Source organism: Panulirus ornatus, chromosome 19 (genome assembly GCF_036320965.1).
Source record: "Panulirus ornatus isolate Po-2019 chromosome 19, ASM3632096v1, whole genome shotgun sequence".
Lineage (NCBI taxonomy): Eukaryota > Metazoa > Arthropoda > Malacostraca > Decapoda > Palinuridae > Panulirus > Panulirus ornatus.
The window spans coordinates 6,393,854-6,416,004 of NC_092242.1; the positions used below are offsets into that span (position 1 = coordinate 6,393,854).

At 36.9% G+C, this 22,151-nt stretch overlaps 1 protein-coding gene across 3 annotated transcripts; it reads left to right on the plus strand.

The window, feature by feature from the left end:
* Positions 1–299: 299 nt before the first annotated feature.
* On the plus strand, positions 300–16,782 carry LOC139755351 (uncharacterized). 3 transcript variants are annotated; one of them, XM_071673519.1, is made up of 4 exons: positions 300–451; positions 5,568–8,987; positions 11,053–11,280; positions 14,383–16,782. In XM_071673519.1, exons 2-4 carry the CDS (start codon positions 7,174–7,176, stop codon positions 16,550–16,552), a joined length of 4,212 nt encoding a protein of 1,403 aa, XP_071529620.1. In that variant the 5' UTR covers positions 300–451; positions 5,568–7,173; the 3' UTR covers positions 16,553–16,782. The 3 variants fall into 3 exon arrangements, with proteins under 3 accessions (XP_071529620.1, XP_071529622.1, XP_071529621.1); XM_071673521.1 differs by having other exon boundaries at positions 334–407; XM_071673520.1 differs by having other exon boundaries at positions 345–481.
* Positions 16,783–22,151: the final 5,369 nt, after the last annotated feature.

A 22,151-nucleotide genomic window follows, 5' to 3' on the forward strand; every position in this document is an offset into this window, starting at 1 on the left:
TGAAATAGTTTGATTCCATAATGATCAGAACTAATGATAAAGCTATGAGAATACAAGAATTGAAATTTTGTTGCATAGTAAAATTTTAGATCTTGTCACATTTCTTTTGCTTTCATATCTGCTGTGTTAGTATAAAACTTACTATATAGTAATTTCTAAATGTTTCATTGTACTAAAGAGCTCATGATCATTTCTATGACAAATATTAAGTATAGTTAAACTAGCAGACGGCCTTTGGATAGAGAGTATAACGCCATCTCTTGGTCGTCAGGTAAGTGTCCTCTGCTATGTTGATTCGTATTTGTTTGTTTAGTTAATAACAAAGAGAGTCTCATCCTAGGAGTCCCGTAGAGTTCCTTATACTCTTGTCGACCATTGATCATCTTTGTCAACAATTCTTGATCCATGTAAATATTTAGCTTGCCTCCACCATGAAAACCTCCGGAGACAGGTATGGTCCGGAGCATTGATTGTAGATACAGTAAGTTGTCTGAGGTTGGAGTGATTTTACGTGACGGACGTGATTTAGCTGGCGAAGAGATAAAAGTACCTGATGTATTGCTAACCATTTAATGTTGTGCTTTTAGGTTAACCATTTACAGAAATAGTTACTTGTATTTCACGATAACACAAAGCGTTGGGACATATCAGTTTTACCCGGAGGCCACTCTATCCTTATACTGTTGCTCCACTTCATTTGTGAAATAGTCATGAAAATGGATAAGTGTCTGACATGTTCCTCATGTTTGGCAAGATATTTCAGTATTCGGCATTTATTTGCTTGGTAACGAACTATAGTTGGGCATCTTTCTGCATGAATTGTCTTACTGCATAGAGGAACCATAGTCAAATTTTTCTTTGAGCTTTCTACAATTATCTCTTAAACAAAATGGGATTTTTAATTTTCCTTTGAAATGTAATTTACTTGGATGAATGATCAGTATATGTATCAAAACTAGCTTGTGATGATGAATGATTTTACTTTACAGTGGTGATGCAGTACTTTGAGAATGTAATAAAAGCTTCAGAGTGAGATTTGGAGAATTATATATTTTTCATTGATGTAATTTGATAGTGGTGAGGGTTATGAATTTCAGAGAAAATGTGGGGTTGATTAATGCCCAAGTAGGTTAAACACTTAAGAATTGAACAGTACTTATGAAAACCCAGCCAAGCTTTCCTTAAATCTCTGATTTATGTATGCTTGGTTTATCTCAGCATTAGAATTAGCTGTATGAAATGGCCTTCAGTGTTTTAGATATTATATGTAATTCGTTGTGACCACAGAAATATTACAGAAAAATAATGTCTTATCTTTTTTTAGATGATATTGAATGAGGTAGCATTAGTATATCAAGGGAGGTTACATTTTGTAAAAGTGGGTAATATTTTTTTTTATTTTTTATTTTGCTTTGTCGCTGTCTCCCGCATTTGGAAAGAGGGGCAAGAATGAAGTCTGTTGTGGATGAGAGAGCTTGGGAAGTGAGTCAGTTGTTGTTCGCTGATGATATAGAGCTGGTGGCTGATTCATGTGAGAAACTGCAGAAGCTGGTGACTGAGTTTGGTAAAGTGTGTGAAAGAAGAAAGTTAAGAGTAAATGTAAATAAGAGCAAGGTTATTAGGTACAGTAGGGTTGAGGGTCAAGTCAATTGGGAGGTAAGTTTGAATGGAGAAAAACTGGAGGAAGTAAAGTGTTTTAGATATCTGGGAGTGGATCTGGCAGCGGATGGAACCATGGAAGCGGAAGTGAATCATGGGGTGGGGGAGGGGGCGAAAATCCTGGGAGCCTTGAAGAATGTGTGGAAGTCGAGAGCATTATCTTGGAAAGCAAAAATGGGTATGTTTGAAGGAATAGTGGTTCCAACAATGTTGTATGGTTGCGAGGCGTGGGCTATGGATAGAGTTGTGCGCAGGAGGATGGATGTGCTGGAAATGAGATGTTTGAGGACAATGTGTGGTGTGAGGTGGTTTGTTCAAGTAAGTAATGTAAGGGTAAGAGAAATGTGTGGAAATAAAAAGAGCATGGTTGAGAGAGCAGAAGAGGGTGTTTTGAAATGGTTTGGGCACATGGAGAGAATGAGTGAGGAAAGATTGACCAAGAGGATATATGTGACTAAGTGTGAACGAATGAGGCCTTTGTTGTCTTTTCCTAGCGCTACCCCGCACACATGAGGGGGGAGGGGGATGGTATTCCATGTGTGGTGGGGTGGTGATGGGAATGAGTAGGGGCAGACAGTGTGAATTGTGTGCATGGGTATGTATATATGTATGTGTCTGTGTGTGTATATGTATGTGTACATTGGGATGTATAGGTATGTATATTTGCGTGTGTGGATGTGTGTGTATATACATGTGTATGGGGGTGGGTTGGGCCATTTCTTTCGTCTGTTTCCTTGTGCTACCTCGCAAACGCGGGAGACAGCAACAAAGCAAAATAAATGAATAAATATATATATATATATTATTATTATTATTATTTTGCTTTGTCGCTGTCTCCCGCGTTTGCGAGGTAGCGCAAGGAAACAGACGAAAGAAATGGCCCAACCCACCCCCATACACATGTATATACATACACGTCCACACACGCAAATATACATACCTATACATCTCAGTGTACACATATATATACACACACAGACACATACATATATACCCATGCACACAATTCACACTGTCTGCCTTTATTCACTCCCATCGCCACCTCGCCACACATGGAATACCATCCCCCTCCCCCCTCATGTGTGCGAGGTAGCGCTAGGAAAAGACAACAAAGGCCCCATTCGTTCACACTCAGTCTCTAGCTGTCATGTAATAATGCCCGAAACCACAGCTCCCTTTCCACATCCAGGCCCCACACAACTTTCCATGGTTTACCCCAGACGCTTCACATGCCCTGATTCAATCCACTGACAGCACGCCAACCCTGGTATACCACATCGATCCAATTCACTCTATTCCTTGCCTGCCTTTCACCCTCCTGCATGTTCAGGCCCCGATCACACAAAATCTTTTTCACTCCATCTTTCCACCTCCAATTTGGTCTCCCACTTCTCCTCGTTCCCTCCACCTCCGACACATATATCCTCTTTGTCAATCTTTCCTCACTCATTCTCTCCATGTGCCCAAACCATTTCAAAACTCCCTCTTCTGCTCTCTCAACCACACTTTTTATTACCACATCTCTCTTACCCTATTATAACTTAATCAAACCATCTCACACCACATATTGTCTTCAAACATCTCATTTCCAGCACATCCACCCTCCTCCGCACCACTCTATCCATAGCCCACGCCTCGCAACCATATAACATGTGTATGTATATATATATATATGTATACATTGAAATGTATAGGTTTGTATATGTGCATGTGTGGATATGTATGTATATATGTGTGTATGTGGGTGGGTTGGGCCATTCTTTCATCTGTTTCCTTGCGCTACCCTGTTAATGCGGAGACAGTGACAAAGTACGATATATAAATGATAGATATTTATATCCTTGGGGTAAGGGATAAAGAATACTGCCTATGTATATCCTGAATGACATGTAGAAGGCAACTGAGATAGGTGGGAGTGGAGGGCTGGAAATCCTCCCCTTTCATGTTTCTTACTAGAAGGAGAAAGAGAGGAAGGAGCCAGAGGATAGGCTATTTTTTTTTTTTTGTAATTCTCCGTCATCCATTTTCAGTGCTACCTTGTTCCCTTGGGAAATTGTGCATAAGTAGGAAAAAGTGAGTTTTGGAAATTTTATGTTCAGGCTTTGTTACTGCTGTATTGATTTTTTTTTTCTTTGCTGTGAAGCTATCATGAGCAAGTACAGCTTATGATTTGTTGTATGTTAGAATGGGACAAAATGTTGAAAACATGAATTGATGGTAAAATCATTTTTGGTACAGATTTCTTCTTATCATAGGACTTCAGTCAGAGAATCAGCAGTGTATAGTGTGAGCATGGTCTTATATAAATGTACATGGATTGTGATTGATATGAGTAGAGTAAAATATTAATGTAACAGGTGTACATTGGCACTGTATTAAGAGGATGAAGTATCGTAGAAAAATAGTAATGACATTGAGGCCCCCCCCCTTTTTTTCTGATTCCTGTAAAGCTCTTGCACAGTGCTGCAAATAGCATCAGAGGTGGGTACATTATGGTACTAGAAAACATGGCGGCCCCTGGGAAGCTGGAGTTCAAGCATAATTGTTCAGCAGTAAATTGTGCAAAATCATGTGAGCAGTAAATCCACAGTTGTCTTTATTTTGAGTCCTGGTTAAGGCAGAAGACAGGTGAGTTTCATTTTTTATTATTGTATGGTATTTTGCTTCCACAAGCTTTAAATTTGGATCAAAATATGAGGGGAAACCAGTTGAGGGCTTTCCATCGACAGACCAGATTTGTGCTGAAATATAAATATCATTTCTCTGCGTGTTCATACCATGTATCAGTTGCTTATGAAATGTTCCCTTGCTTTTGTAAATGTAGAAGATGGATCATCAATACTAGATGTATGACCTTGATCCAGGAAGAGTCTTTTTTTTTATGAATGTTCAATTATGTGAGGATCACTTTCAATGATCTCATATCACATGCTGAAGTGTTCTGTAATCATGATTATTAAGAGAGTCTAGCTCATTTTCAGCTAGGTTTATTTATTCTTTTTCAAATGCTTTTTCATATGTTAATGGGTGTTCATTATGCCTTAGGGTAATTCACAAAAAGGATATTTATGGTTTTAAAGAGCATACTTGAAGACAAGGGTATGGGATGTGGGGAAAACAGTCAGAGGAAAGGTCTTGCATGATGTTTGAAGAAGGTGCACAAAATAACACATGCGTTTTTTATGCGATTAATTAAGATTAACTCAGCTAAATTTTCTTACATAAGATTACTAAGAATAATCATTCTGCCACATATTGAATGGAATACAGTATAGCATGTTGTATAACAAAAGAAATTCTGGCATTGAGGGCCAAAGGAAACTCTTCACCTGAAAGGGCACTTCCTCCCTTCCCTGTGATATTTTTGTGGAATGACTAGTGGTCAGGTATAGGGGTTAGGGTTATTTTCTCCCTGCTTTTGACTTAAATGATTTTACTGGCTGTTTATATCCTACAGAATATTTGCTTTACAGTATTAGTTCTTTTAGACATATTCATTTGATTAGATATATTCTTTACAATTTAAAAGAGATGGAGCCATTTCATTTAGAGATGTTTACTTTCAAGAAGGTGTTCATTTTGTTTCTAAATATTTGCTTCTGAATAAATGTTTATTTATTTTGGAAGCACTTGCTTTCTTGCGCAACTTAATGCAGCACTTGATAAAAGATTTGAATGCCTTTGTGAGACTGTTTCATTTGTATGAAAGCTATCATCCTAGATCATTTTCATATCACCCAACCATCGGTATCTGTCTTCCAGATTATCAAGTGGAATGTTAGAAATGTGTTGATTAATGGTGAAAATTGTCAGGTAATTCATAATACTGTGGAATGATCTTATGACTTACTTTAATTTGCTAATGAGTCCACTTTTGTCACTTTCTCACAAATGCATGTTCTTCACAGGCTGACAGAGATGGAGTGATTGAGTGGTATTCAAGAGCCTCATCTGTGCCTTATTGAAGACACTCAAGATAGTTATTGTTTGATACCAGTTGTGGAGTAAAATCTCATCCGTAGTTAAATGGATTCTTGTAATAAAAATCAAGACATTGCAGAATGCAAGAAAGTATTTAGTTTATATAAAAATGGAGCATATCATGGAAGAAAAGAGGAAAGATATGCTTATAGAATGGAAATGATGGAGTTATCTATCGATAAGAATTACTGCAATTATAGTACATAATTATGACCTAAGGGTATCTTTAATTAAAATTTGAAAGTACAGAGATTGTGTTTGTAAGACAAGATAAAATTGACGTGGGCATTGTGAGTATGTTAATGAAAAAACATTTGCTACAGTCATGAATTTGTGAGTGATGGCATTAAAGATTAGATGGGTTAATTAGTTTGAGAATAAATTGAATAATTAGTTTTTATGATACTGAAAAGTAAATGAAATTACACATTAAAATGAAGGAGTAAAGAAAATGAAATCTTATTGGTAAATAGATTTTAAACTTACTGTAGTTTGCATAGTAAACTGATTTATGAAATTTTTTAAACTGGAGAAACTGAGAAGACTGAAATCTGCTTAGTGCTTGTATATGATTTTTCAACAAATTATATGATAACACCAGCAGTCAAGCTGATGAGTTGTAAACTTTAAAGGTTTAACCCACATATGTGGTAATGAGTGCAGACTTGAAAGATTTAAGCAATTAAAGTGACCTGAGAAATATTTTAAGGCTGTGATGATGTGCACCTTGAAAACACTGATGAAATAGGGTAATGAAGAGAAGCAGAAAAGGTGTATGACATTTAGATATGTATTCATGTTAACTCACCACTGAAGTTCATATAAATGTAAAGGATGCATGTTAAGTAATTTAAGAGTTGAATAAGATGTCTGTTAACTCTAGGATAGTACTAATGAAATAATTTTGAAATTTTTTATTGCTCAAATAAAACAGATTTTTAGCCTTCTCAAAAGTTACGTTGGTTAAGAGAGGACATTGTCGTTGAATCTCATGAATTGGTGATAACTTAACTTAAATCCACCTAAGTTAATAGAAGACTGAATTACCGAAAAGCATCCAAATTTGTTTCATGTATGAACAGAGAACAGGAAAGGATTGTATGGAATTTTCCAAAAACTGGAGAATTAGGATCAGACTGGAATCAATAAGAAAAGACAGATTGAAGCTGAATATGGTATGGAAAAAATTCCAGTAATTGATTTAGTTGCATGAGGCAAATTCAGAGCTTAGCAAAGATTAATAAGAGGTTGCATAAGGCAAATTCAAAGCTTAGCAAAGGTTAATAAGAGGTTGATGGTAAGGTACTCTGCTTGGACTTCTCAGAGAAATGATGTCAAGAATGCTGGGGAAAATTGAGGTCAAGAATGTGGTTTTGTCAGGTACAGAAAATTTTACTTAAAGCCAGAAGAGATCTGAGTACATCAATTTCTTATTACCTAACAAACAGAGTGATGATAGTATTCAAGAAAAACTGTTAGAAAGTGATGAAAGAACCACAGGTACAAGTGAGAAAAGGCCAGCCATTATAGAGAATGGGTGATGAAGTAATAGAGGTTTCTCATGACTTTGAAACTATGGATGAATTGAAAAATACTGAAGAAACGTTTGAAAGTAATCGTGAAATAGAAAGTACTGTTGAAAGAATGAAGAGTATGAATGAAATAAGTACCTGCAAAGTAACTAAATGTACAGATGAAATTACTGGAAGTACTTGTAAGGTATCAAAAAATGGGAATGAAATGACAGAAAATATTGATGAGCTAGCAAAATGTGATAGTGAAGTGAAAAACACTTGTCATGTAAAAAGAAATGTTGAAGAAGAGGCTTTGGTGAGAAACACTAATGAAGAGATACAGACTTCAGATAAAGTAACAAAAAATAATGTTGAGATGACAAACAAAAGTGATGAAGTAAGAGAAGATGCTGTAATGGTTGGAGGAACTCATGGTATCACTGATGGATTAGCACAGAAAAAAGTATCTGGCACTGGAAATTTTACTTCATCTGAAAACATAAAAAACCCATTAAATGAACAGAAGAAAGAGTATACTATTGAAACAAAGATATGCACAGATAGAAGTCACACCACACATGTAGCTGAAGAAAACTTTGAACATTCTGATGACTATGAAGGGGGAAATAAGCAGAAAATTAAGAAAAACAAAAAGTTTTTGGAAGAGGGGGTAAAAATTGATGGAGATCGCAATGAAAAGAAGATAAGTAGGAAGGTTACAAGGAGTGTTAAAGTGCCTGCAGATGTTCAGAAGAGGTGTGAGTTCACGAGAGTGGGCAGAATTCATTCCCAAATACTTGAAGAGAAACAAGATGGTAGTTTTTCCAAGAAACTTAGCAACGATGAAAGTGATGATTCTGGAAAAGATGATGAAAGTAACTCACGAAGAGGGATAAAAAACAAGAGAATGGATGAAAAAGGGAAAAGAGGGCATGCTTCTTATTCCAATAAAAGTGATGTGACAGAAGATGTAGATCCTTGCAGGAAGTGGTACAGCATGGAAAGAGATATTTACCAAAATTGTTTCAGAAGGGAGGGTAGCTGTTCATCCAAGGATTTTGAAAAGGATGTTACAAATTTCCTAAGGGATAGCAGAAGAAAGAGCAGTCACTCCTCAGGACGTAAGAGCTCATCACCTAGGTTTGATGATGAAAATATATCTTACTCAAGAGAAAATGAAATTGATGTTGCACATTATTCTGGTTGGAGTGAAAAAGAGGGTCATCACATTAAAAAACGTGGAAGGTTTAATGGAAATTCTTTTGAAGAGGAGGACGAGAGTGAGAGTTGGGATATTGATCAGATGAGTTACATGGGAAAAGCCTGTAAAAAAGAAACTAATAACCAAAGGCTTTATAAAAGGGAAAATGAGCATTCTGTGTGTTGGAATCAAGATGAGAGCAATTCCTCATGGAATGAGCTTGGAGATGGTGAAGTGAGGGATCAGTATATGACTGATGATATTAATGAAAGGAATCTAAAGACAGAAAGCACTGAAAATTATACAAAGGTTATTGAAAGTGGACCATCAGTAAGTAGAAAAGTATCTATTGCTGACTTGGTCGCTAGAAGTGGAGTGATGATAAATGAGGATATTAGAAGGAAGTTTGCCAAGGCTTGTGTTTCTTTCTTAAAGAATTTGAATCAGATTCCAAGCAGTAATGAGACAATTGATTCAGATATGATCCCAGATGATTGGCACTGTAGATATTCAGGTAGAGATGCAGTACCACCCTACCGCCGGAAGAGAAGTTACTCACAAAATGGATCATCTTTTATATCTGATTTTGATGCAGCACAAACTGGGTTTGCAAGATATCGTTCAAGGACAAGGTAAGTGCATCCATAAATTCACATTCAGCTGAACTTGCTAGAGATTGAAGTATGCATGCATTACAGTTTTGTCTTGTTGAACAGCTAGATGTTAACATAGGTCGTAAACACTTCATGTATTTATTATGTCTGATTAGGTTTGAATTAGTATTATCATTACTCTGAAATTTATATACAAATTGAAATGATTTCAAGTATTCTCCTACAATGACAATTTTATTACATTTTCCTATGTTTATGTTGATAGCATTGCATGTGATATGATGACTAGTAAAGATATTTTCTTGTGATGTTGCATAGATTCTCTGGAAAAGTACTGTATTGTTTCAGGTTTGAGCGGGAGATTCATGATTTATGATTTTTGAATTTCTGTAAACAGAAGAAATATAAGAAAATGTTAAGAACCAGAAAATACTTCTTTTAAGCTAAGACAACTGTTTTTTTGCAAGTGAGAAATCATAGTAGCTAGGTTTCCAAGGTCATTATGTGGGTTATTTCCCCTACAGCAGCTGGTCATTCATCAGCTAGGGATTCTTCCTTGATCAGAATCTGTAATGCTGATCAACCAGCTCCTAAGATGTCAGAGAGATATATGTTTAAACCAGCTCCTAAGATGTCAGAGAGATATATGTTTAATATTACCCAATTTGTCTTGTAACTAGGTAAAATTTCAATTTCATAGCCAATTTATCTATTTTTGTTGACTAAAACATGAGTTTCAAAGCATTCATAGTCTGCAGGATTTTACTGTGGACAGACATGTCCATTTGATTTTATCATAACTGACAGGTTAATGATGTCGGAAAATTTTCTTTATATATGATTGTGACAATAATTTTCTAGTATGTTGTACATGAATGTGACTGACTATTCTATGCTGAGTATGATTGAGACTAAATTTATATATTTTTCTTATGACTGTGTTTATAATTTATGGTATAATTAAAGTAATCATGGGTTATTAATGGCAATGGGCTTGGATGATTAGTGAAGACTGAAGCTTCATTTTATTTTAGTGAAAGTTTTAGTAGGTAACACTTTTTTTAAAGTAAACTTCCTTGCTTTGAGACCTTTAGAATTTTCATCATATATTCAACACAATGAAAAATTGGATTAGAATTGGTGCAATTGATATTCTTTCTTTCCCTCTATTATCATAGGTAGTTTTCAGACTTACAGAATGAAATCAGGTATTAATACCCTTTTTATGGCTGGCTTGCTTTTAGTATTCAGCTATCTCACCCATACTCTTCATATGACCACACTTCTCTCTCTTGCCTTGTCATTTCTTATTTGATAAACACTCCTCACACCAAATATTGTCCTCAAACATTTAACTTCAGATTCATTTACCCTCTTCTGTACAATCTCATGTAGAGCTCATGCCTCACATCCATACACCACCATTGAGACTATAGTACCTTCAAACATGCTGAACTTCACCCTCCGTTATAGTCACCTATCTTTCCACACATTTTCAGTGCTCCCAGGACCTTCACCTGCTCATCCATCTTGGGACCCACTTCAGTTCCCATTTTTCATTATTACATTTTTAGAGCAGTCTCTCAAATTAGTTATAATATTCCCATTCCCTTTAAAGAAATGCTTTTAATCAAGTGCAATGTCATCATCACATCCTGATCAAGAAGAGTTTTGATTTATGGCATATTTTTTTTTCCTTATCCAACTGTATTCATGGTTGTTCACATCTTCCACTATCCCTTTGATTCAGCCTCAGACCCCTTCTGAGGTTCCTGTTGTGGTTGGGAAGATTTTTCCCAAATATTACAGTGGTCAGGTAACTTTTTTTAAGAAAGGTGGTAAGTATGCACAATGGTAGCTTATATGAAACATGCTGTAGGTGTAGTATACTTCCTACATTTAAATGTGTCACTCTTAATGATTTTAGTGTACTCCAGAAGTTCGTTTACTGTTTTAACTTCCTCGCGGCCATTTGTTACGACAATAGAATTGTGAAAATATCCTTTATTACGATGATAGAATTGTGAAAATATTTTTTCTTGTGCACATATATTGATATTACAACATTACTGATGACTTGCAGAAGTAGGAACTCGAGGAAGAAAAATTTTTATGAGCAGTATAGTACATCAGATGCAGACACACAGTATGGTCAAGACTGGTCTTGCAGTCCTGAAATAGGGTACAACTCAGATGAGTGGTACTGTGACCAAAATTCAAGATATTCTTCAAGAAGTAGACCATATAGTTCTGGGAGGCATTGCAGAGAACATGATGTCTTATATTCTGCATCTCATTCACAGAGACATAGGTAAGTTGTTGGAAGTCATCTCACATTCTGTGGAATTTTGTGTGGGAATGTTGAAGGGAATAAAGACTTCACTTGTATAGATATAAGAATGCACCAGTTAAGAGGCACCCATATGTTTACTTCTGACATTGTCTTTACTGCACTGAAAACATACACAAGCTCATCAAAATATTACGTCATATTCCTCCACTTTTACATACATTGTGTAGCAGCTTCAACTGATGAACAAGAACTCCTCATTCCTGTGTTATTTCCCTTGACTCCTAAACTGTGTGTTTGGAGTGGATGCAGGTGCTATTCTCAATCCTGAGGATTTTTTGCACACGCACCCTTTGACATTTTAAGTTTCCCATGAAATTACTCAATGACAATGAAATGTTAATCATGGGAAAGTTTAGATTAGTTCTGTTGGAGGTCAAAGGTTGTTCTTTTGTAGTCGAGAGATACTCAGGCAACTAATCCAAGGAGAAATTCTCAACTAGTACTCAATCAGCAAAAAGTACTTTGGTAAGTAGTACACTGGCCTCAGGAGAGTGATTTGTGTAATCCTTGAGAGTCTTTGTGAGCTGGAATACTGTATGAAAGTTTTATTTGATAGCTCTGATTATTTCATGAATACATGAATGAGTGAGGGACAGCTGCATTAAGGGCAGTGTACCTAGTAGGGTCACCTCTGACTGGTCTGGCTGTTGAGTCCATTGATATTTTATATCAAACTGCCTGTAATTATTAACATTAAGCAAGTAGAACTCTATTCTTTCTTGTTTCCTCCTCCCAAGACATTTATCCATCAGGACCATTCAAACATTTCACATGACAACTAGCAAGTATGGGCCACTTTCTGGGAAGAGTACACCACCTTACATAGGACTTAGTTGTTAATTTAGAACCAGCCTTAGTGGGACCAGATTTTTAAATTATTTGTTGCGGATAGTGCATATGAGGTCTTTCATTTTTTTCCATGCATTATCAGTGGTACAAATAGGAATACTCACTTTCACAAGTGCCATGTTGTGTTGGAAAGGAAATATTATTGTTAAAGTTTTCCAGTGTTGCCCATGGTGTTATTGGGCTTCACCTTTAAGAGGTTGCACGTTTGGAAACTTGCCACTGACAAGGCTGTATCACTAGGAATACAGTTTTGTTAAAGAACATCTTACTCCAAAGGAGTCTGTATTTTCCTGCTACTGGAAGTAGCACAGCCTTAGGTTGAAGTCTGTAGAAAGTGGTCCTGGGTAACTCATTCACTGACATTGATCTTGGGGAACTTATAAATAAATGAATAAATGTAGCCCCGCTTTAGGCTGCCATACAGTAGATTGATTACTTATCCCCTCTATAGGAAAATTCAGATGAAAGGATTTTTACACAAAAAATTTCATTAATTTTATGCAAAATAGATATCCAAATAAATTCATAGGTATTAAAACAGACACTGATATACAAGAAGCTATGAAATAGAAGTAATTAAAGAGGAAAAGGAGTCTGGCAATTCTGAATCAATTAGGCAGAATTAGATATTGAATGAAGTCATATAGGAGGCAGTGAACTTAGAGGAGTATGTAGAATTAATGGATGGAAGACCTGCAAAAGCAGAAATCATACAAGATAAATGTGCAGTGATGAACATGCAGATTTAAGATAAGATGAAATATGAGGACATAGTGTGACAGTACTTCTGTGGAGGAAGACTCATTTTTTGTTCAGTATCTTTGTTAGCAGGGTTCTTGCAAATCTCTGGGCCACTCAAGGTGGCAGAGATCCTTGCAAGTGGATGATTGATCTTACTTTCCATCTGATAGGTTTCAACAATTGGTTGAGTGATGGACTATTAAGGTTCAGTATAATTATGCATTTGTACTAGATGTGGAGGGAGTTATACAGTCTTGGGAACATTCTGTACTTTCATACAACTTGTTAAATTTATGTATGCTATCTGCATTACAATGTTCTCAGTCATCATATTCTATTCATCCACCACTCTTATACTGAAAAATACTTCTTGACATCTTCTTAACAAGTTATGGGCTTGATTTTATGGTATGTCCTCCTGTTGCTGTATCACAATGTCTTTAGAACTGTTCTCTGTCCACATCATCAGTCTGCTTTGAAAACTTCAGGTTGTGATCCCTCCCTATTGTCTCTTCCAAGGTGGGCAAATTTAATTCTGATAATATCTTTGTTGCTTTCTGGACATTCTCTGTTAGCTTTTTTGTGCTTCATTTGGTGCAGGGATCGAGCCTTAGAAGCATATTCTAGTTATGACCTTTTGTAGGATATGAGCAGTGCTAATATTTCTTCATCCATATACTTGACTCCCAATTCCTTCTTGTACACAGAATTCTGAAACTTATTTCCTGCTTGATAGTGATGTCCTTTTGTTTGAGTATTTGATCATCTTGGATCCATAATGCTGGTTTAAGTCTGTTAGGATGTCTACTTGTGGAACTGTGATATGCAGACATTCCTTAAATTACATCATATTGAGGATGTTCCTGATTTGGGCATGTCCCTTGCTTTGTGAAAAATTTCCTCAGTACCTTTAACTCTTCCTCCATAGCACAAAAATCAGTTTTTCATACTTCAAAACTCCATTTTACATTAAACAGGTTAAGACTTATGTAGAATATTTTTCATTTATTGAGAAAATTGCAAACAAGAAAAGGATGGCAATGGAGAAATATTTCTTCCTTTGGTGAACATTTTAGAAATTTTATTTTCTGTTTCAGTCTCTATATAGTCTTCTATATGGACATTTTACCCAATATGCTCCTTTCTTTGGGTGTTTGGAAACATGGAAAACGTGAACACTGTTTGGTCATTGCCATTTTAAATTTTCAATCTTTGTATCTCCTTTGAGATGTACCATATATTATTATTATTCTACAAGTAACACCTAGCACTGAATGCAGTAAACAAACATAGGTGTTATAGGAGAAGAATACGGGTAATATCATTCACGGATTTGGTTCACAGTACCTCTTTTCTTTAAGGTAGATATATTTGTTTAGAACAGTTCTGTTCTGAATGGGTTTAGGGTGTGATATATAAGTATTTTCATTATTTATACTAATTTTTAATGCCATAATTCTCTTTTTGCAGACACTCTAGCAATGATACAGAAGCTGTTGAAAAGGAAGAAGATCCTACAGTTATTTTCAGACTTTCTAGTGAGAAGATCCGAAAGCAGTGTGAGAGGGAGAGGGATCCAGCCATTCGTCGCGCTCTTTTGTCCCTTTTCGATGCTCATGATCATGAATGCTTGTTGTATCTTAAGCAGCCAGATGCCCACCCAGATTATAACAAAGAATACAGAATGTTTGTCCAGCAGAAAATAAAGAGTATCATTGAATTGGGAGGAGACCCAAACACTTTTAACTTTCATTTTGAGTGGAGAAAGTACTGGCCAACACGGATGAATGATCTTTTTAGAGAGAATTGGGAAATGAAAATGCAACAGTGCACATCTTTTTTATCCCAAAAGAGTAATTGCTTCAGCTCAGAATCTTCCTCAGACTCATCATCATCATCATCCACATCTTCATCATCATCAGATGACTCGACTGATTCAGATACAAGAGAAAAGAAGCATAGGTATTCAAAAAGGAAAAAGATGCTGAGAAGCTGTAAGTCTACAACCATATCAGGTAGGAAAGAGAAAAAACAGGAGAAAAAGTGCTGGAAACCTATAAAGAAGGTAGAAGAGGGTACTGATGATTTAACTTTAGAGTTAGATATAAAGAGATTTAGAGAAAGATCAGAAAGTCATTCTCTGGACAAGTTCAAGAGCAGTGAACAAGCATCATTCTCTCTTCATTTGAATGATCAGAACCAGGGATCCTTGGCTATTCAGGTTGTTGATGTTTTGAAAGTTTTAAACCATATGAAAGAGAGATTTGGTGAATTAGAGAAGCCTTTTAATACTCTCTACCTAAAAGCAGTTAATATGAAAGAGAATGATTTAAAGTCAAATGAAATCCTTGAAGAGGAAGAAAGTTGCTGTGTATTAGAAAAGCTGGGTGAAAAACTTGAGAACTTGTTAGAAGATGAGAACCAAACAGTGATCCAAAAAGTCATCACACGAGAAGCTCATGAGCGTTTCAAGCCCTTATTACTTAAGATTAGAGAGAAATCTCCATTCATGGGTTTAGACATTGGTAGCATAGCAAGAATTACTATGGGAAAAGATGAATGTGAGACCCTTACCTTTATAAGAAATGCTCTCCTCTATCAAGGACACTCAAGTGTTGCTAATGAAAAGCTGATGAACATTTATTTAAAAGTAAAAGAGGAACATAAGAATATAGAATATGTTTCAAATGCTCAGAGACTAATGTCTTACAAGAATTCTGTATTTTCCTTTCCCAATGTTAGTAAGGGTAAAGGTGAATCAAATCTCACTTATGAAGAACCTTCACAATGTCAGCAGCATATTCAGGCACCCTTTGTATATACTGAACCATTCCTCTCCGGTTCATATCCAGATTACCATTCATCATTTGATGGCCCACTAGCAGGGCCTGCTACTTTAAAAAACAGTGTAAGAAGAACTCTAAAACCAGTATCAATTGTACCGTCCCTACCACCTAATAGCAGTAAGAAAGAATCCTCACATGTGGCATCCACATCCACAGACGGGGTAAATACTTCACCAGCTGAATTAAAGGAAGTATCATCTGCAAGTAAGGAACATCGTGCAGGAAAGGAACAGTCATCTCCATCAACATCGTCTTTAGTTACATCTCCACCAGCGTCACCTATAAAAACAGATCTTTCAACAGCCACAGTGCAAGTGTCACAAGTTGAATCTATTCCTACCACTAGTGAAGCCATAACCTCAGTATCTGAATGTGAATCAATGGCAGATTCAAAGCTTTATCAGAATACAATAAAAGATTGTTTCATTACACCATCATCATCACCAAGAGAGGATCCTCCATTAGCTTCTTCAGAAGATCAGTTGCAAATAGATTTTAAGAATCCAGAATTTTCTTTTTCAAATCCGTTTTCTAGGTTACTAGAAGTCAGTCCTTTGAACTCTTCTGAAAGTCCTGTAAACTTATGTGAAAAGAGTTCTGAAATTATTACATCTGCTTCTGTCACTACAACATCAAACACAAATTCATTATCAGGTAATAGTAATATGGCATGTGAAGAACCAAGCACAACTTTTTCCAAGAAGCCCATCAGAATCACCATTCCACAATTATCCAAACAAAAAGGTTTTATTCCTTCATTTAGTCCCATAAATGATGACCAGGAACTTCTTTAGTGCACTGATAAATTGAAAAATCACTGAACAAAAATGATTTTATTGGTGTTGCAATGACATAACTGCGACTCAAATTTGGCTGTTGTATTTCATATTTCATATACATTTTAGTTTATATAGATGTTTCATGTCATATTAAGCATTATAATGTACTTGTAATACTTGAAAATCATTATGTTTTGCTATGAGTTGAAGAAGTATGCATTAAAGAGGGTTATTCACTCTAATAATGTATGTTTATCATACCTTACAGTTAATTGTTGAGTATTATGATTGTTGAAGTATGAAAGACTGGAACGGAAAAAATTTAACCTTAATGCCTTTGGGCAACCAGATTTATGGTTTTCTTTAAAATTAGATCTGATATGAAGATTTTGCCATTAGGCAGGATTAATGCATAGCACTTACTGCACATCTTGTGTGATTTACAATGCAGTTTTTCAGTGCCACTGCATACAGATCATAACTGTCATTTGTGGGTTCATTTGAAACTCTTTTTAGTCATTTACTGAGTTTCTCTTGAATGTTTCTCAGTTTCTACCATGCTGGATTCTTATCTCAATTTGCAGTACATTACAGTATGTGAGAGTACATGTGCATTTGCAGTTATTTTCTGTGTGTGTGTGCGTATATTATTATTTTTTATATTATTATTATACATAATTGCTGTTTCCCGCGTCAGTGAGGTAGCGCCAGGAAACAGACGAAGAATGGCCCATCCACTCATACACACATATATATATGTATACATAAATGCCCACCTATGCACATACTCATACTTGCTTGCCTTCATTCATTCCTGTTGCTACCCCGCCCCACAGGAAAACAGCATTACTTCAAAGTAGTTGCAAGAATACAGACAAAAAGGCCACTTTCTTTCATACTCAGTCTCTAGCTGTCATGTGTAATTCACCAAAACAACAGCTCCTTTTCCACATCCAGGCCCCAGAGGCCTTTCCATGGTTTATCCCATATGTTTCACATGCTCTGGGTCAATCCATTGACAGCACGTCGACCCCGATACACCACATCATTCCAGTTCACTCTATTCCTTGCACGCCTCTCACCCTCCTGTATGTTCAGGCCCCAATCACTCAAAATCTTTTTCACTTCAGCCTTCCACCTCCAATTTGGTCTCCTGCTTCTCCTTGTTCCCTCTGCCTCTTACACATGTATCCTCTTTGACAATCTTTCCTCACTCATTTTCTCCACATGACCAAATCATTTCAACACACTCTCTTCTGCTCTCTCAACCACACTCTTTTTATTTCCACACATCTCTCTTACCCTTTCATTACTTACTCGATCAAACCACCTAACACCACATAATGTCCTCAAACATTTCATTTCCAACATATCAACCCTCCTCTGTACAACCCTATCTATAGCCCATGCCTCATAACCATATGGCAGTATTGGAACTACCGTTCCTTCAAATATACCCACTTTTACTCTCCGAGATAACATTCTTTCCTTCCACACATTCTTCATTGCTCCCAGAATCTTTGACCCCTTCCCCACCCTGTGACTCACTTCTGCTTCCATGGTTCCATTCACTGCAAAGTCCACCCCCTGATATCTAAAACACTTCACTTCACTTCCAATTTTTCTCCATTCAAACTAACATTCCAATTAACTTGTCCCTCAACCCTACTGAACTTAATACTCTTGCTCTTATTCACATTTATTCTCAACTTCCTCCTTTCTCACATTTTTCCAAACTTAGTCATCAACTTCTGCAGTTTCTCACTCGAATCAGCCAATAGAGCTGTATCATCAGCAAACAACAACTGACTCATTTCCCAGGCCCTCTCGTCCCCAACAGACTGTATACTCGCCCCTCTCGCCAAAACTCTTGCACTTACCTCCCTAACCACCCCATCCATAAACAAATTAAATTACCATGGGGACATCACACACTCCTGCTGCTGACTGACATTCACTGGGAACCGATCACTCTCCTCTCTTCCTACTTGTACGCATGCCGTACATCCTTGGTAAAAACTTTTCACTGCTTCTAGCAACTTAGATTCCACACCATATACTATTAAGACCTTCCACAAAGCATCTCTATCATCCCTATCATATGCCTACTCCAGATCCATAATACTACATACATATTCATCTGTTTTTCTAATTATTTCTCACACACGTTCTTCAAAGCAAACACCTGATCCACACATCCTCTACCGCTTCTGAAACTACACTGCTCCTCCCCAATCTGATGCTCTGTATTTGTCTTCACCCTCTCAATCAATATCCTCCCATATGATTTACCAGGAATACTCTTCAGTCTTATTCCTCTGTAGTTTGAACACTCGCCTGTATCCCCTTTTCCTATTGTGCAATGGCACTATGCATGCATTTCACCAATCCTCGGGCACTTCACCATGACCCATACATACATTGAATATCCTTACCAGTGAATCAACAACTGCAGTACCATCCACACCCACCCCCTTGCCGGATTTCATCTTCCGCAAAGCTCTCATTACCTCTTCTCTCTTCACCAAACCTTTCTCCCTGACTCTCTCACTTAGCACACCACCCTGACCAAAACACCCTATATCTGCCACTCTATCGTTAAACACATTCAGCAATCCCTCAAAATACTCACTTCCTCTTCCCACTTCATCACTACCCGATTACTCTCCCCTTGCCCCTTCACCGGTGTTTCCACCTTTTCTTTTGTTTTACGCACTTTGTTTACCTCCTTCCAAAACATCTTTTTATTCTCCCTAAAGTTTAATGATACTCTCTCAGCCCACCTCTCATTTACCCTCTTTTTCAACCCTTGCGCCTTTCTCTTGACCTCCTGCCGCTTTCTTTTATACATCTCTTAGTCATTTACACTCCCTTGTAAGTATCGTCCAAACACCTCTCTTTTCTCTTCCACTAACAACTTTGCTTCTTCATCCCACCACTCTCTACCCTTTCTAATTTGCCCACCTCCAACCTTTCTCATGCCACGTGCATCTTTTGCACAAGCTATCACTTCTTCCCTAAATGCATGTTTTCTGGTACTATATAAGTACTTCTGATCTTGAGGAAGAAAATGAAAAGATTAAGAGAGGAAGAGAATGTCAGATTACATTAAAGTGAAAGAAGCTTTGCTTGAAGCATACTTGGAGGGGAAGATAATTTTGATTATGTGAAAGGAGTTTGACTTTTGAAGACATTAATGGATTCAGTGAAGGATAAAAAATTCAAGTGTAATTCCTGTTTAGTCAGAGCAACTGAACCCACAAATGGCATGCGGAAACCTCCCCAACACAATCCATTTACAAACAATGAATTGTGTTTAGACTAGCCAGTTGTAGCATCAAGACTAAACATAGTAACCATCTGGGAGTTATTCCCTTAGTCCTTTGGCAGCTAAAATTGTAGGCCAAAGCTCTTTAGCTTTCAGAATATAATTTGTTCATACTAAGGAAATGATGCTTGTAGTTATCTCTCTAGTATTAAGAGAATAAGGTGTAAAATTACACATTCCCTTTTACACTGTTATGAAGGGCATTTACTGCCACATTTGAGAGATTGCCTGATCTGTGTCATCTCAAAATATCAGTGAAATTGAATTATGTAGAGAGTTTAAGAATTACAGAGGAATAATTCTCTGTTATTGGCAAGATGCAAATTAGGATAGGGATTAATCATCTTAAAACAAGTAGGTCTTGAGAAAAGGCATAAAAAGTGAATGAGAAAGCACTTTAGAAGGTTTTGGGTGTGTATGGAAGACTTCTGAATGCTACTATGAACTTCTGTATTGAAAGTAGCTTATGTCTGAGGGTAAGCAATGGTCTGAGCCAGTAGTTTGAATTATTTGTTGGAATGTATGTGGGTTGTGTAATGTCACCATGGTTATTTGGTGACTTTATGGATGGGACTCTGCCTGAGTTTAGAATAAGGTGGAGTAATTTTGATATTCAGTCTTGAATAAACATATTGGAAGTAGCCTCAGTTTGTGTATGCTGATGCTGCTTTGTTAGCTAAATCAGAGAAAGAGGTGGACAGAATGGGGGGCCAGTTTATTGATTTATGTTGATGTATGAAGATGAATGCAGATAAAAGATGTTAGTTTTTTAAAGGATTTGGAGATGAGAGTAAAATCAATTTGCACAGTAAAAAAAATTAGAAATTGCAGAGGAGTTTGAATACTTAGTTGTACAGTTTAGCAAGGATAGCTGTAGGAAGTTGAAGGTAACAACTTACTTCATTTAATAACGTTCCTTTTATCGAATATATTTCAAAGCACACACCTCATTGCATTTAATAATTTTCCATTTATCCCTTTTAACCCCATCATATGCAATTTCCAGATCCATGAATACTGCATACAAATCACTGTATTTCTCCAAATATTTTTCATATAATTTCTTCAAAGCAATACCTGGTCCACACATCCTGCTCCTCCCCAGTCATTTGTGTTGTCACCACCCTCTTAGTCACCATTCTTCCATACACCTTACCAGGTATACTCAACAGGTTTATACCTCTGTAATTTGTTCGTTTGTATAAAGGCCCTATACATGTTTTCCAGCAGTTCTCATGCACATCACCTTGAGCCTTAGAAAGTTTGAATAACCTGACTGAGTAGTCAACAACACTACAACCCCCTTTTATTTGCAACTCGGTTGCAATCTTATCTACCCCTACAGCTTTATGATACCTTTTTACACAAGGCTTTCATTTCCTTTCTCTTTTCAGCAAACCTTTCAGAAGGACTTTCACTACACATGCTACCAAATGTTAAACACACAACATCCATAACCCTTTCATCAAATATAGGAGTCATTAAAAATTCTTTCTTCATCTCTTCTTTGCCTGTTACCATTTTCCCATTTGATGCCTTTATTATCACTTGCTCTCTTGCAATTCTCACTCTTTTCATCTCCTTCCAAATTAGTTTCTTGTTTTCTCTGAAAGTCATCAATACATACTTATGCTCCCTCTTTGGCCCTTCTTTGCAGCCTCAGCACCTTTTTCTTGACTTACTGCTTCCTTCTCTCATACATCTCCCCATCACTTTTGCTCATTTCCAGCAGGTATCATCCACATACTTTTCTCTTTCTATAGCAGTTTAAGTTCCTCATCCTTCTACATATGGCTGAAAGGGGAAGTAAATGAAAGTTGGGTATTGGGTAAGGAATGGAAGGTATATAGGGAAGCATTGCTTACATGTACAGGTGAAGTGTAGGAGATATAGGCATTAGAGAAAGGGCAGTAAGAGGTGGCATGAAGTGAGGTTGTTAGAGAAAAAAGCAAAAGAGGTGTTTAGGCAGTATCTGCAGGGGATGATTGTCATTGATTGTGAGATGTACAAATGAATATGGCAGGCCAGTAGGAAATGCAGGGGTTGAAGAAAAAGGGAAATGAGAGACAGGTTAAGAGAGTCTCAGCAAACTTCAGGGAGCACAAGGTGAATAATGTAAGAAAAATAAGAAAACAAATAGGGACATCAGTGAGGGGAGCAGATGGGATAGTGGTGAGTCAGTTGCTGTTTAAAGATGACATGACTTGAGCAGACTTGAATGGTAAACTGCAGAAGCAGGTGGCTGAGAGTGGGAGAGTGCATGGAAGAAGGAAGCTGATACTTAAC